Source organism: Toxotes jaculatrix, chromosome 22 (assembly GCF_017976425.1).
Source record: "Toxotes jaculatrix isolate fToxJac2 chromosome 22, fToxJac2.pri, whole genome shotgun sequence".
Lineage (NCBI taxonomy): Eukaryota > Metazoa > Chordata > Actinopteri > Toxotidae > Toxotes > Toxotes jaculatrix.
In genome coordinates, this window is record NC_054415.1 from 15,436,953 (window position 1) to 15,452,774 (window position 15,822).

Here is a 15,822-nt window from a genome sequence, read left to right on the forward strand (position 1 = left end):
TATAGAAACCGAAACAGACTCTGCAACACTGCTCTAAAGGGGAGCTTCACCCAAATTTCAACATAAAGCTGGAGACCATTTAACAAGATACACTGACCGATATTCTAAATTTGTAGCACTGTCACTATTAGACCTCACCATGAGACCCCTCCAGCTCCAGCTGTTTCTGCAGCTGTGTCCTTTCACAGTCTGCTGATCTGGGCCACGCTGCCCGAGATTCCTGCAGCTAATATAATCTTTAAAGCACCTCAGAAACATCCATTTGTATGATTTCAATAGAAAGAGTCAGAGTGCTGCCTTCAGATGGCTGCAGGTATTTAATTAGCTGAAGGAGAAGCTTTTCACAGACAGTGTCAAAGCAGCTGGGGACAGCTGTGTGTCTCTCTGCGCTGGTCAGACCAGGATTTGACTGGCAGAATTATGAATGACATTTGCTAACCAATTAGCCGGACATGTGTCCACGTCACGTTGACCCATACAAGTCGTTCTGACTCTGAAATGTGCAGAGTCGGTAAGTGTATGCAGTCTGTACATGACAGGCAGCTCTGAGTCATCCTCCAAATAGTGAGTGAGGAGTGGGGGTGGGGTTAGGTTGGGGGGGGGGGGGTTCATGCCTCCACGTGGTGTCAAATTTGTACCTTCTGCTTCTCACCCACTCACCTCCCTAAAGCCTCTGACTGCCAATCACAAGTCCAGGGTAATTTTGTCTCCATGGAGATGTCAAGCTTCCACTGAGTGTGGGTTAAACGTTCAGAGCGAAGTCACTAAAGCTAAAAAGGAGATGTGTGCATGTGTGTGTGTGTGTGTGAATACATGCTGTGTGTCACCACCCACAGTTTGCGTGACATTTCTATGGACCAGAGTCATTAAATAGAAATCCTTCACATAAACCACATTACTCTACAATATTCACCTCCCAACGCAGTCAGGAAACACTCGCATCCATACCTCCATCCATATTTTACTTTTTATCCATTTTTTTCGTACTTGTTGCTCTTCTCTTTGTCTGGTAACAGCCAGCTCCAAATTCAACCAAAGCAGCACTTCCTCCATGCCAGAGAGGACACTTTCCTGAAACAAGAGTTTCAACTGAAAAGTTTTTAATGATAGACTGAGATCGCTGCAAATGCAGCAATTAGACACAGAGGGCAGCAAATTATACAGCAGCGCTCATTTAGATTGATACGTCGTATTACTGTTGTCTGTATGGCAAATGATTATCTAAATAAAGTCTGGGATGTCTTGGGTGACTGACGCAGACTATCAGTGTGTGATAATTGGCGGGGGAGGGGGGTTTCTGCTGATATCAGTGCTCCTGTTTTTACAAATGAATGAATGCAACTTATAACAGAAACAGTGAGTCCTAAAATAAATGACCTTGACAAAGAAAGAAAGTGTATTTAATGTGGATCAATCAAGTCTGGCTGATACCCCAAAACCACTTAATGAGGTTCAGTATCGAAACCTCCTTAGGTAAGTAGAAGTGATTGTGGGAAGTGATCTCCTGCACGATCTATAAGCAATCTATATAATTATACAGGACATTTGCCTAAAGCTGATCCAACCTTACCCGAAGAGGTGGCAAGAAAGGGACATGATGGTTTTTTATAAAGACCTGACAACGAACTGACATTGATTGAAGACGTCCATTTAAGAGTTCTTATTTCTGTAAGTTGACTTCCAGCAGCCGCTCTCCATCCTGCCTGTAAAGCTCGGGGGCAGCTGAAGGAAAACAGGCATCAGTCAGAACCACACCACAGCTATTCCAGCTACTCAGATAACTGGAGATGCAGGCAGCGAGTCACAGGTCTGGAAACCAGGCTGAGGATCAATACCCCTGGTGCATTTTGTGGTAATTTGGGCCAGTAATCGTAGAGATATCTCGGGTCGTATAACGTGTTCACAGTTTTTTTTTTTTTTTCTTTCCTTCTTTCAATCAATTCTAGTCACAAAACAATCTTATCATTTTGTCCCATGCTAACAGTTTTTTAATTCAAAGCTTCATCCTCCACGCTCCATGGAGAAAAAGCAGCATCATTCTCTTGTATGGGTGTATCATATGCATGCGCACTGTGTGTCAAGAGACCGTATCAGAGGAAGTGCATTGAGTGCATCATTTATTATTTATGCTGGATAAATCATGCTCTTTATACATGTGGGATGTGAGTGGCGTGTACAGTACACCCATCTAAGTAGGTATTATGTGTTTTCTGAGTACGCGGGTTAGCGCGCGCATGCATCAGCTATAAATGGTGGGTCTGTCCCCGAGGCTGCACATGCTCCGTGCGGAGCTGTGTGTCTCCGTACTGCCACGGCTGGTCTGTGGGAGACGGCATGAGGTCATCAAACATTGATGTTGGCTGCGTGGCTGTGGGGAAACAAACCACTTCGTGCTGCTTCTTCTTCCTCCTCATCTCTCTCTCTCTCTCTCTCTCTCTCCATCTACTCTGCCTGTGGTTACAGGAGTCAGACTGACTTCATGATGAGTAAGTCTCCCAGCAAAGCAGAGCTGCTCTCTGACGCTGGCCCTTTCAAACAGACACACATTAAGAGTCTAAACAGGAATCAAATGTGCCCACTGCATGTGAAGCCGCCGCCATCATATGCGCGTTTGTTCATTTTCATTTGAAAGGCACAGGATGTGACTTTCTCGTAATACTAAATGACCATAATGTATTGTATGCAGCCTGCTCTGCTGTGGAACAACAACGCTGAAAGGCAACAAAAGAACCACACAATGCAAAAGTGTTGAAAACCGTATTGATGGTCCTAGCTACCCTGAGGCCACGCCTACAGAGATCATTAAACAGCCAATGGAACCACACCACCAAGGTTTCAGGCTTCCCTGTCATTTAACATGAATATATCAGGACTATATCATCCTTTTCCCACAATTCCTGGGATTTCTCACCATGAATGGAATTTGATTTTAACCCCAGAACTCTGGATGATTAAAAATTAAAATCACATTTAAATAAAAATAATGAAATTAGAAAAAAAAAATTGGCAGGAAATAAAAAGATAATATATGAGCAATGAAACGCTTTTCTGAACCACACTTAGAAAATTACTGATAAATACATTTTCTGATTGTTTTGCCTCCTTTTCAGAATTAAATAAGCTCAGTATACTTTTGTGGGAAGGATGAAAATATCATTACTGTATGCTACAGTACAGTCACATATCAATACATTCATATAAAAGATATTTAACCAGTGATACTGGGCTGTAATGACACTTTCAATTCATTATTTTCATAGAGACAGAACAAAGTCAAATGCTTCTAAATGAATGCTTTAAGTTTTTAAAAATGAAAGGAGCTAATTCCCCTTATTTTTCTGTTCCTGAGCTTAATCAGGACCAGCTTTAATGTCAGTCATGTTTTATATTAAATTAAAATTTTGTGGACTAAAGATATGAGTGAATGGTTGAACACACAGTCAAGTGAGAGCCTGAACTTACCCCCCCACCCCCCCCCCCCCCCTCGGATGTAGAACACAACAAAGTGGCTACAACTTCAACTGAGCTAAGTTGAAGAAAAAAGGGGGAAATTAGTTTGTCAGTCGTATTTAGGTGGATGGCATCATTGAACCCCCGACTGTATTGAAAACAGAGTCACGGGATTGCATCGCGTCTGTGTTTCATTAGTTACACTCAGGGTGTAAATGGCCGTAGCAGAAGCAGAAGCAGCAGCAGCGGCGGCGGCAGCGGAAGCAGCAGCTAACAAGCACTCAGTCAGTCTCCTCGGCCGGGCTGCAGACTGCAGGGGCACTAATGAGCAAGGAGTGCTGCCATATGTGTCTGAATAATTTAAATGTTTCCAGGAAGACGAGAGAACCCCTGTGTCTGGCTGCTGCGGCCACAACAAACTGCCTCGCACGTAAATAACCTCATTGTTCTACGTGTGAGCAGAGGCCTTCATCGAGCACCAGTAGCATAAAGCAGAAAACCTTTGTCTTATGAAAGGGCAGGTGAATTGCCGGTGGTTTGTCCCAGCAACAAATTGACATGAGCACCAGCGTGTGTCCATCCACCGTGGTTCAGCAAACTGTGACCACAAGTGTCCTTCAATGATTCGAAGCCTTCTTCCTAACTCCACAACCTTGGATTCTTTTCATTTGCCCAATCGGTGGTCTTCAGACCCAACCGACACTGACTCAAGTGCCTCCTTAACCGACAGAGAAAAAAAAAAAGTCAATTTTCATTTGTCATTCTAAGCAAACCTCAAAAACAAATCAACATCAGCTTCCAACTAACAATCATCCAGCAGCAATGAAGGCAGCCGCCCCTCCACCTTCTTCCATGTGCCTTTCAGATGAGCAGCCTTGCCAGCACGCTCATTGGCAGGGAACCTACGAGGCACCTTTAGCCTCCCGTAGTGTCTAATTTAGCCCTCCCCGTGATACAGGACCCCTGGGGAGCGAGGTAATCCAATCCAGAGCCTCTCCCTGTTCTTTCTGCTTGGACGAGGACTGTGAATGTCTTGATCAGGACCCAAAAGGCCTTTTCCCTCGCAGAGCTACAACAGATGGTGCAAGATGAGGAGGCCTCAACCTCCTCCCTCCCCCCTCGCCCACACCCGCCCACCTCTCTCACTCCCCCTCTCCTCCCTGTAATCTCCTCTCTCTTCCTAGCCATCCTTGGCTTTTTTTCCACTTTCCTCTCATCCTCTGCCTCAAACCTCTGTTTTTAGCCTGGTGTCTCTCAGCTGCTGTTTCATCTTTTGAGGATTTCTTTCTCTGTGACAGACAGACAGAAAGACAGAGCGAGCTGCTCCTGCAGCAGGAGGTCGCCTATAGCGGCCAGTCACAGCATCAGAAACCAAGCTTACACATAGCAACTGTTCAGATTGTTAACCTGGGTTGTGTGGTCAGTGAACACAAACAATTGGATGCCGGTGTGGCATTCACCTGTTTAGAAGCCTTGGCCTCACAAAAATCCCAAATACCTATGAGTCAATTACAGTATATATATGTCCTGATCCTGCCTGATTCTGTATTATCATGTTCCTCCTCAGATGTTCTTGGAATTTTCCCAGTCTCAGTCCCTGAGTCCTGAACTATCTGTCCATAACAAGTCTGAACTCCAGCATGCATACTTCAGCTACAGTAAACCTAATGTTGAATGTTGCGAACCTTTTGATAAAATAGGGAAGCACTTTAAACATGTTTGACACGGTTCCTATAATACTTTCTATAGTGCCCTGTGGTGTTTTGAGGAATGCATGTGCAAAGTAGCGTCGGTGTGGAAAGAGGCTTTTAAAAGGAGTCAGACAGCTTCTTTTGATCTCCAGACTGAACGAAAGACTCGGGTTCAGGTGCAATTTTTATCCATCACCAGGACTTTAGAGTTATATTTAAAAATTAGTCCTGTGGATGCTGCTGCTGCTCCATAGGAGGTGAGGCCTATCACAGGTCTGAGCCCAGAGGCCTCTAATGTCTGCTGTTACTGATGATGCCGTTGATTCTCATCATTTGGTGAAAACGCAAAGGACGAGGCTGGAAATGTTATATATTTTTCTTACTATCAACATCATAAAAAGACCAAACCAACAATGTATTAGTTTGACACTCAGTACTTCTTGTCTTCTTTGCCTTGCCAGTGGCTTCAGCTCCAAAGTCATTGGTTCCTAATGCAGATGCAAATCTTTAAATAGTTTCTTTCCTTTTTTTTAATTTAAGGCTTAGTGATTAGCTAAAATAATTGGTTATTGTAGTAGTTTCTAAGAAATTTTACTCAAACAGGAGGAAATGGTGCGTTGGGGACTATTTACAGTGGCGGATTAATCCACATTTGGCGCCCCATTGAGTATTTAGGCCAGTAGGACAGTGTATGTGGGACTGAGTCAAAATAAACTACAGTGTTGTGTGTTCGTGGTCACGAAGGAACATGTCACCCACGGCAACCGTGTGTCTCACTGATGTGTTTTGATAGTTTCTGGAAAACAATGGAGCTCAAATGGCACAGAGGACTAAGACACATCAGGCATTCATAGACACAACACTCTGTGTGAAATCATGGCCATCCTCTGATAACCCACCCCGACATACTCCATATACACAAACACACACATTATGCTCATACTGTAACTGCCAAACTCATTAAAATGGAGGGCTTAGTGTTCTGCATTGACCTGTTGACACTTGCTTCTCTCCCTGATGCTCCTGCTTCCATAAATCTACATAAAGATGCAGCCTGGGGGTTGTGCAAGATGCCTCTGAGATGAGGAGATGAATGGATGTTGCTGATCTGGCCAAACATGAACAGCTGAAGCATCATTAGTGCACATGCCAGGGAGATGGATGAGCTTGGAGAGATTGGAGTTTCAGAACTGTTAAATATGGAGTTAAATGCGAAGGTGAATCAGGCCTGATCTGTGTACAGAGATATGATAAGTGCTTGTGGATTATGATTCATTTGTATAGCCAAAAAATTACCATATTTATTTAATTTCTGTATTTTATTTTATGAATTTATTTATGTTTTTTTTTTTTAAGTGCTACCTTATTCGAATGGACAGGAAATTACTCATCAGGGTTTAGACATGTAGCTAATAAGCAGTAGCAGTAGTAGTGGAAGCTGGACAGGTGTACCTGCAGCAACAGGTGTATTAGGTGCAGATGTGGTAGTGGCAATAGTAGTAGGGCTAAGAAGGAGTTGCTAGCAGTTGAAGTAGCAATAGCGCAGCCAGTAGCCGGCCTACTAGAAGTAATGGCAGTAGATACAGCAGCAGCACTAGCAGGGGTAGTAGCAATTGCAAAAGGCAGCAGAAGTAGCAGCAGAAAGAGTAACAGTAACAGCAGAGGTATAGATTTAATAGCTACTACGAGTAGTAGCAGGAGTAGAAGAGGCGGTGGCATCAACAAAAGGAGCAGAAGCAGAAATAGCAACAGAAAAAGAGGTATCAGCAGCAGCATTAGTAGTAGCAGATGCAGTAGTAGTAGTATTGGTGCTAATAGTAACAGCAGCAGTAGTAAAAGCATGAGCAGAAGCATTAGCAGCAGTAGTGGTGGTAGAAGAAACAGCAGTAGCAATGGTAGCAGGACCAGTGGTAGCAGCAATAGCAGCTGTGGTACAAGTATGAGAAGCAGCAGTAGCTGTAGTCGTTGTCATAGCAGCAGCAGTAATGGTAATAATAACTATAGATGGTTGTCGCTGTATGGATGAAGCATAGCAGCACAGGGTGAGAGCTATAAGTGCTGATAGCAGATCACACAACTGCACATGTAAGGACACGCAGCATCTGTACAACTTGGTCCTTATTGACCCATCAGTGTGGAGTTAGTGTCAGATGCATCATGATGACAAACTTTTTCTTTTTTTTTTTTTTTTCATGCTGATGGAGCTGAGAGCTGGAACAGATCAGACCACTCTATGGAGGCATTCATCTGATCACTGAACACCACTGACTGTGGGCTGCCCATTACTGCAGATGGTAGGCCATCAAGGCCATTGAGGCATCCTCAAAGGAAGGCACAGCTGCAACGCACTCACACACACACACGCATGCATTCAGAGGGTACACACACACACAACACACACACACACACACTGTCCTCTTCCAGCTTAGACTCAGATCAGTAACTTCCATCAGAAACCTCAGCCTCCCTGTCTCTTTTTAACATGCAACCAGCCTGTGTAGCATTATCAGCGACACGAGCATGAAAGCTTGTATTTGACTTTGGTCCGACGCAGATTTCACGACTAATTTTGACTCTTCATTTTTCATTTTTAATTCAGGAAACAAGCATCACGCTGCTGGTTTGAACGTGGATTCAACTGCATAAATTAACAGCCACTTCAGCAACAAATCAAACTGCCATGTTTCATAACGTCCTTCATATCAGAACTCATGACTTAACATCCTGTTTCATGCTGACCAAAACTTCCCCCGACTCTCCCCTCATGTCTACTGAAACGATTTCTATGTTTCATGATTTATTCATTGCTGCTTATGTTTGATTAACTGATTAAACGGTTGGTTCCCAAACTGAGGCCATATAAACCTGAGGGGTCGCAAAAAGAAATTATTTCTAGAATCTAAAAGAAAAAAAATAGATATTTCTGTGACATAAAATCAGGTTTATTATTTACAAATGTTCTAATTTTTGCTTTTGTGGATGTTTTCACCTCTGTGCGATCCAGCAGATGAAACTGAAACTGATCCTTATAACCCACACCCAGATTAAGGCCAAAACCTTTGACACTGTCTCATTTTTTTTAAGGGGTCAAAAGCCAAAAATGTTGGGAACAACTGGATTAAAATCATTCATTAAAAACTCTAAAAAATAATGACAAGCTGTTCTCTCTTCAAACTGCTAAAAAAAAAAATAAAATAAATCAACCAAGCCAAAACCAAAACCTGCTACTCACACATGTGGAGTATTTTACCAGATAAATGATCTGACAACATGCGGCTCCTTAGGGTGACAACCCTTTAAATGGGTCATGCTTTACTAACTGCCACACCGAGATCCTGTCTCGAAAATGGGCCTGTGTCAAAAATCCAGTTACGGACTGTGTTACTGTGCTTAAATGGGGAATAGACCTAAATGAATCAATGAGCCATGTGTTCTTCCGGGATATATTACATTTCCAGAGAGTGGGAAGAATGGGTGGTTCCACAGGGTGCCGAGCAGCTCTCCTGTTTTTCATGGGGGAGGGGGGGGGGGGGGGGGGGTCACCACTTGCAGGTGAATCCAGCCATGCACATTAAACCTATACAGGATAAACACCTATGCAATGCAACGGGAACTGGGTAACTGAGCATTAAGGGTTAGAGGGTGGTGGGTGGTGGGTGGGTGGGGGCTGGCAAACCCAGTACCCCCCCCCCCCCCGCCCCTTAAACGATTATGTCATTATTTGCTCTGGAAGGTTCACTGGAGCACAACTCAAACACCACACGCACGTACTGTTATTCAGCGTCGATATTCTCCCCCTCTCCTGCAAAATAGCATGACAACAAGCCAAGTCTGCAGCCACAGGCCGTTCACGTCCCCGCTCACACGGAGGCAGCGGCGCTCTGCATGCCTTTGGACAAACATTTGCTTTCCCTGGCGGAGCAGGCGAAATAGCTCGATGCCCTTGCTCGCCCTTTGGTCAAATGAACAATAGCCCAAACAGAACAGCCTAAGTGATTTTTCTAATGATAAATATCACAGCTTGGTGTCGGTGTCTGGAAAGAACGCCGCTGTTTGTGCAACTACTTCAGCCTCTCTGGAGTTGATTATTTGAGCTCTTACCTTTCCGGATGAGATCTTCGATTTCTTGATCGAAGCCAAGCCGATGACATTTCCTCCACAGCCCCATGTTGGTCGAGTTATACTGCCTGCTGCACTCATCCGCGGCGCTCATGGCAAACAGCTGCCGCCGGTTCCGGGCCAGCAGCAGCTTCTCCTCCCAGCGGGGCAGGCTGCTCCGGCTGGCCCGCAGGGGCAGGCTGTTGTTAGGGATGTAGATGAAGCCCGGGTCCTTGCGGCGGCTAGAAAAGCTTCGGCACCGCTCCCTGTACCTCCTGGCGTCGGTTTCGTACCAGTGGTCGGAGCACATCGCCACGGCCAGCATGCCCAGGGCGCAAAGAGAAAGAGAGAGCCCGGCGTAGAGCAGTAACTTCCCGGCAGCCATGCTCGCTTGTCACAGCCGCATCAGCACCTCGACAGACGGACAGCTCCTCTGCGGCTTCCCCGCTAGTTCAGCTCACATCACCTCTGGAGAGCAGCGTCGGGACCATTATCGACAGTGCTAAATAAGAAGGCAAACCTTTCACACGGCTCACGGTGACACAGCTCACTGCCACAAATGAAATGTTAAATCCCCTGTATTCCGGGTGTTTTCGACCACAACGTGCCCACGTCTTCTTCTTCTTTTTTTTTTTTCTTCCCTGCGTGAGCGGCGCTGCAGCAGCTCGGCGGAGATGGAGATGGAGAGGAGGCTTATCTCATCTCAGCCCCGGATCCTCAGCATCCATCTGTCTGAGCAGGGCGACACGCAAACACATCAAGCACTGCGTTCACACAGACAAGTCAGTCAAGCACTGGTTATATTTTACACAAAATAGCCTATAACCCTCACTGCATAACCCACCCTCTTAAATAAACCACGGAAAGAGAAGGGGGCAGTAAAAAAACAACTGCAGAAACAACCAGAGAGCCTATTTAACAAATACCACGTCACACTATAATAATAATATAATACCAGACCGCCACCAGATGCGACTCAAATAACGTGAGCCGCTCAGTGTGAATGTACCTGAAGGATCCAAACGGAGCACCGTGCAGACCGCAGTCCCATCAGCAGCAGCAGTAGCAGCAGGAGGAGGAGGAGGAGGAGAGTGGGGGATCGGCCGGCGGAGTCAGCATCCCCACCACGTCTGATCGGATGACGGCAGCTGCCACAGAGCAAGGCCCGTGCGCGGACCAATCAACGGCAACCTGTCTGGAAGAGCGCTGGAGTGTTAGCTTACAGGCTACATGATATTTGTCTGAACAACCACAGACTACCACAACTTCTGTTACTACAGGAAAGGAAAGAAACAATAATGCATTTGGAATTTTATTTAAAACTGCAAATATTATAGCTAGCATCCAGCTGGATTATCAACAAGGCAAAGCATGCAACCATCTTGGAGCTCCAGATCCTCGGGAGGGGGGGGGGGGCATATTCTCCAGCTTTACTGGACTCTAATTAGAATTTCTTTTTTTTTTTTTTTTTAATTTGTTAATAGCCTGAATGCACACATTACAAACTGCACGTGATGAACTGAAATGATGAGAGGCTTAAAGCAGTCTCCCTGCATCATTACCCATGAGGCCCTGAGTTAAAGTTTTGTTTAAAGGCTTTTATTTCTTTACATATTTTGCTAACATGGTACATATTACTGAATAAACCCGTGTTCAACCAAATCCCCATAAACTAATTATAGATTCTTAATCAACTAATAAACCTAATGTACAGAAAATGTGAGAAATGGTGGTGTCAATAGGGGCCCACAGCAAATTTTTGATGTTATGATTTTAATTATGGTACATAATGTATAATCATATAATTGCCCCTAATGTGAGGAGTGTTACAGTAACAGCACACAAGCTGGGTTACCCCAGTCAACAAGCAGGAGTCTATTAAATGGCTGAAATATAACTACACTCTACTTCACATATTCAAACATTTAATCATATGTATAAATCACCCAGCGGTGGTCAGAATGGAGTTTACAACACTTTAAAATTGAGATGAAATGTGACCCTTTTGGCTTTCCATACACTAACCTCCTCCCAGCACGGACTGTAATAAGCTGTTCTTTTACCTGTCTCTGCCAGAGTCTGTGCTGTAAGTCTGAGTTCATGGGCCCGTTGATTTCCAGTGCTGTCAGGCAGTGTCACTCCTGCTGGGGAGGTGAAGCTTTGAAAATGTCCAGAGGAGTCTGTGGCCGCAGTTTCTTCATATCTGGCGCCCTCTTCTGTAAATAAATTGCAAAGACACAACAGAAATGAACAATGACAGCTTTAGTTTTCAGCAATTCATAAACATTTAGTAAAATACCATAACAAAAGCTAAGCTAAGAAAAAAAAGATGTATGGGATGTAAGAGATTGGAAAGATAATCATAAAAAATGGCAACAAAGCAAGGAATAGGCAACAAAAAAAACAATACAATCTGAACACAGAATGGGCCTGTTTACAAGGTTGGTGGAAAAAATGACCCCTCGACCTAGATCCGCCACCCAGTTTCATCCAAGTCGATTAAACACAAATTCATTAAAAAAAATACACATTATGTAAACTTATCAGCTTAAATGATAAAAAAAACAGAGAGCACTAGTATCAGAAAAGCACTTTCAGTTTTCAATGGATTAAAGAAGCTTATATCCATAGATTTATGACATCCAGCAGACATAGGTTATAGGATGTTGTGGTGGTAAAACAAACATATGCACATTTGAATCCTACAAATTTGCAGTGAACATGAAGAAACACAGTGAGCCTAAATCCACCATACAATCCAGACTCTAAGCATTTGGACCAGATACTGAAAACCACTCTAGCAAGATGTTCACTCTGCTTCCATCTGTGGTATAAGCTGCCCATCATATGGATCCAACATATTAGTAAATCTACATGATTACAAAATACATTTTGAAATGACAAAGCCTTCCACTTACTCATAATGGCGTCATTTTCACATCTTCCCTCGATAATAAAGCCTCTCCTTGGATGTAGAGCCTATAGTCTGGACATTAGGCCTCAGGAAGTCTGCAATGTCCCTCATCATTTTTGAGTCCATTTCAAAAACCTGTCTATCCCTACTCTTCTCTAATCCTAATTGAACATTAACCTATGTCAATCTTTGCCTGTCCCTGTGTAATAAGGGACAGAGTGTGCCCTGTTAGGACAGATAGGGATTGGTGGTGCCTTTAATCTGCATTGATTGATTGATTGTTGAAGTATGAAATTTGTAGCTAATTGTTAAGTAGTTGTTGAGACGCAGTTTACTTGTAAGTTGCTAGACGCATTATAGCTTATAGTTTTACTAACTGTGTCAAATAATACATTAAAACGAAAAAACGTACATTAATACATTAACGCTGTATACAAACACGGCAGGACACGGACGTACCAAACCAAACGTACACCTGCCTGAGAAACGGAACTTTGTGCTAAGTTAGTCAATCGACCGTGTCACTCAAGAGCGACGGACTTCCTGTCAGCGCCTGATTGCATAAAACATACATCAGAGCACATCAATAATAACGACCAGTCTGCGCGAATTTGAACTTTTTTTAAAGTCTTATTGGTATATTAATGTTAAATTTATAAAGCGAGTATATTGGAAAAATAAAATACCGGAAACAGGACGTGAAAGCAACCAGCCAATCAGCTCCACGGAAAATGTGACATGCGCAATAGAGCCTGTGATGGCAGTATGGTGCGTGAAGGTTAATGTTAGCTTGAATGTTAATACAGATAATTGAACTACTAACTAGGGTTAAATGCGTTTTACCAGCGGTTACACAGTGCTTAACTAATTCCTCAGTGACTACAGACTCGGGTAAGACACCATGTTATTACTCTGAAGAAGAACTGAGAGCATGAAATGCCCTCATTTATAGTGGACAGACAGACATTCGTATAGCCTCCTGTAGCATGGCAGCAGACACTGCTCTGTTTTAGGTTCTTTTTTTTTTAAGATATGGCTTTCAAATGTTGTTCAGTCTCAGACCATTATAATGATGACAATTATAATGATGACAAATTCTTAAAATCATAATAATGAAATCTAGAATAGCTTAAACTAGTGTGTAGAATTGCAAAGTATGCATGCCAAAAAAAAAGAAAGAAACTTATGCTTCCTATTCAGAAGGCCTGCAGGCTGCCATCTTTGTTTTGATTCTGAAATAGAGGCCCAGTTTGGGAAATGTGTCACCTCTGTTGAAATACACTTCCTTGTAGCTGCATGTTTTGAAAGCAGAGACCTTTCCCCATACAAAATAACCACAGCTAGATTACTGAATTGGCCTGCTGAGGACAGGCCCAGGTAATTGTAGAGGTGTCCTATTCATATATATATATATATTTGTTCCTGATCAGAGTCTATATAATGAGATATAATAATAATAATAAGTGTCATGTCATTCAAATGCACCAACATGTCATCAAATATATGAAATTTGTTAAACAGCTGAACAAGTTTGCTTTAAGAAAATAGTGATACACTCACTATGTATCACTATTCTTTAATAATGTAATGCACTGATGTGATATGGTATTTATGTTTTACCTATCTATTCTGTGTTATCAGGTCTTGTCTCTGCCCTGTTGAGCAGTCATGGCCGGTCCGTCCAGCTATGCCATACGCATGGCCAGACTGAGCGCACGGATCTTCGGGGAAGTGGTGCGTCCCACAGACTCTAAATCTATGAAGGTGGTCAGGCTGTTCGAGGAGCCTCCCCTCGCCAAGAGAAAGGAAGTGTACGACTGGTACCCACACCACAAAATTTACTATGCTATGACCCAGAAGCTCAGGTTCATGGGACTGTTCAGGTACAGTAAAACCTACTCACTTGCTCCCTATTGTTGGTACAGGGTGTGACTTGGGGCAAAAATACTCAAAACTCAACAGGAAGTGTTGAGTTTCATTGGCGGTGGCTTAACAGCGATCAACAAAATGGCAAAGTTGAATTAATCAGTGATTGGAAATGGTATTTCAGTTAACGAGAAATTAAGAGTACTGGTGTGGGTGTAACCCTCAGTAAGCATGAAAGTTTTACTAAACTATTTTCTCTTCTTTCTCAGAGATGAGCACGAAGACTTCAAAGATGAAATGTATCGCCTGAGGAAACTAAGAGGAAAAGGGAAACCAAAGAAGGGAGAGGGGAAGAGAGCGGTCAAGAAGAAATGAGCTGTAACATTTCTACTGCTTCATCTTTTCACAGGACTTATTTTTTTTCTCTTCTTATGGAGACACACAGCAGTGGACTGTGTACACTATCAATGTGGGGAGCCTGCTAATCCTGGAAGAACTCAATCGGTCCAGTCACGACTGTCCAGTTGTTTTGTCTGAAGCTGTACTACGTTGGCATGAATAATACCTTATGTCAGGATTACACATGAAACATTCTCATCTATGTCTGTTGTATTGAAGTGAATGCCATAATTTTTATTGTTGAACATGTATGATCTCTTGTGTTTAAGTTGCAAGGGGTGAAACAGTATGGAGAAAGAAACAGCCAATCAAATGCTAACATATGTCTTTAGGTTGGATGCTACAAAGACAACCCTAACTCAGGCGTTGTTAGATGGTGCTACCTTAACTGTCAGTGGTTGGAAAATGATTCAAACAGACATCTATCATGTTTTCAAAATAAAAATCAGTGTGAGGAATGTATAGTGTTACTAAGTTCTTTCAGCCTGCTGTTCAAAAATGCTCCAATAAAACCACAACACAGTACACAGATGTTGGCAATGAGTTGTGTAGTGAATACTGATGAAGCATTTTGTCATCAGTTTGTATGTACGGTGTCTCACATCCCAGCTGTGGAACCCTGCGGCTCCCAAGCTCCAGGTCCTAGGAATATTCTGACCTGCACTGGGTCACTGTTGACAGTTACAAGGACAGAAAAATAAATGAATGCAACCCCCCCTCTTTTTCTCTCTTATTGATCCAAATGAACAGTTACAGATGTGGCTTCTACTGCCTTGGGACCCCAGAGGCCCCAAGCCAACTGCATGTCAATGATATCCGTTCTTTTTTTTTTTTTATTATCTTAGTGAACTTTTGTCAGTACTATATTAACTTAGAAAGGTCCTGCACTGTCACTTTGTCTGGAGGCCCAGTCTTATTACTGGAAGTTCAAAATGAGGATGAAATTATAGCTAATGATCAAGCTCTAGCTCCACCGGCAGGAAAGTTGCAGTGGTTTGCAAGTTTCCAGACAACTCGCAGTGTGGATTTGGATAGTGGTAACTTATTTTTCCAGTATATGTTTGGATATGGGTGGAATTCCATTTTCTAGTGTATTTGGACATAAGATGGGGTTTCAAGAGACAGGACTGTGTCAAGGGGCCAATATTAACCACTGATAGTAGTTAAAGCTGATGTCTGAGTTAGAAATTGAAACATAGGGGGACAGATTATTGTGTTTAGTGATTTCTTTGTAATACTTTGCACTGTGTTAGCTGTGTATTGCAGTGTAATCACAATGGAATAGATATACAGAGCAGCAATTTAAAGATAAAAATTGCTGTCATGTTCAAGCTCCTTTTTTTTTTTTTTAAAGAGGGGTTGTTTAAAATGATGAACCCGATTTTTTACAGTATCACGTGGCCA

General features: G+C 43.0%; 2 protein-coding genes across 2 annotated transcripts in view; one reads left to right on the top strand and one right to left on the bottom strand.

Annotated features, from left to right (window-relative positions):
* Positions 1 to 15,822, bottom strand: part of tmem178b (transmembrane protein 178B) — an 81,484-nt gene that overhangs the window by 60,936 nt on the left and 4,726 nt on the right. Inside the window, 3 exon segments of the mRNA XM_041030553.1 lie at positions 9,243 to 9,971; positions 10,249 to 10,434; positions 11,303 to 11,455. Of these exon segments, the coding sequence (XP_040886487.1) occupies positions 9,243 to 9,624 (382 nt within the window). The 5' untranslated portion in view covers positions 9,625 to 9,971; positions 10,249 to 10,434; positions 11,303 to 11,455.
* mrps33 (mitochondrial ribosomal protein S33) lies at positions 12,908 to 15,129 on the top strand. Its single transcript, XM_041030557.1, has 3 exons — positions 12,908 to 13,044; positions 13,795 to 14,036; positions 14,289 to 15,129. Exons 2-3 carry the CDS (start codon positions 13,822 to 13,824, stop codon positions 14,392 to 14,394), a joined length of 321 nt encoding a protein of 106 aa, XP_040886491.1. The 5' UTR covers positions 12,908 to 13,044; positions 13,795 to 13,821; the 3' UTR covers positions 14,395 to 15,129.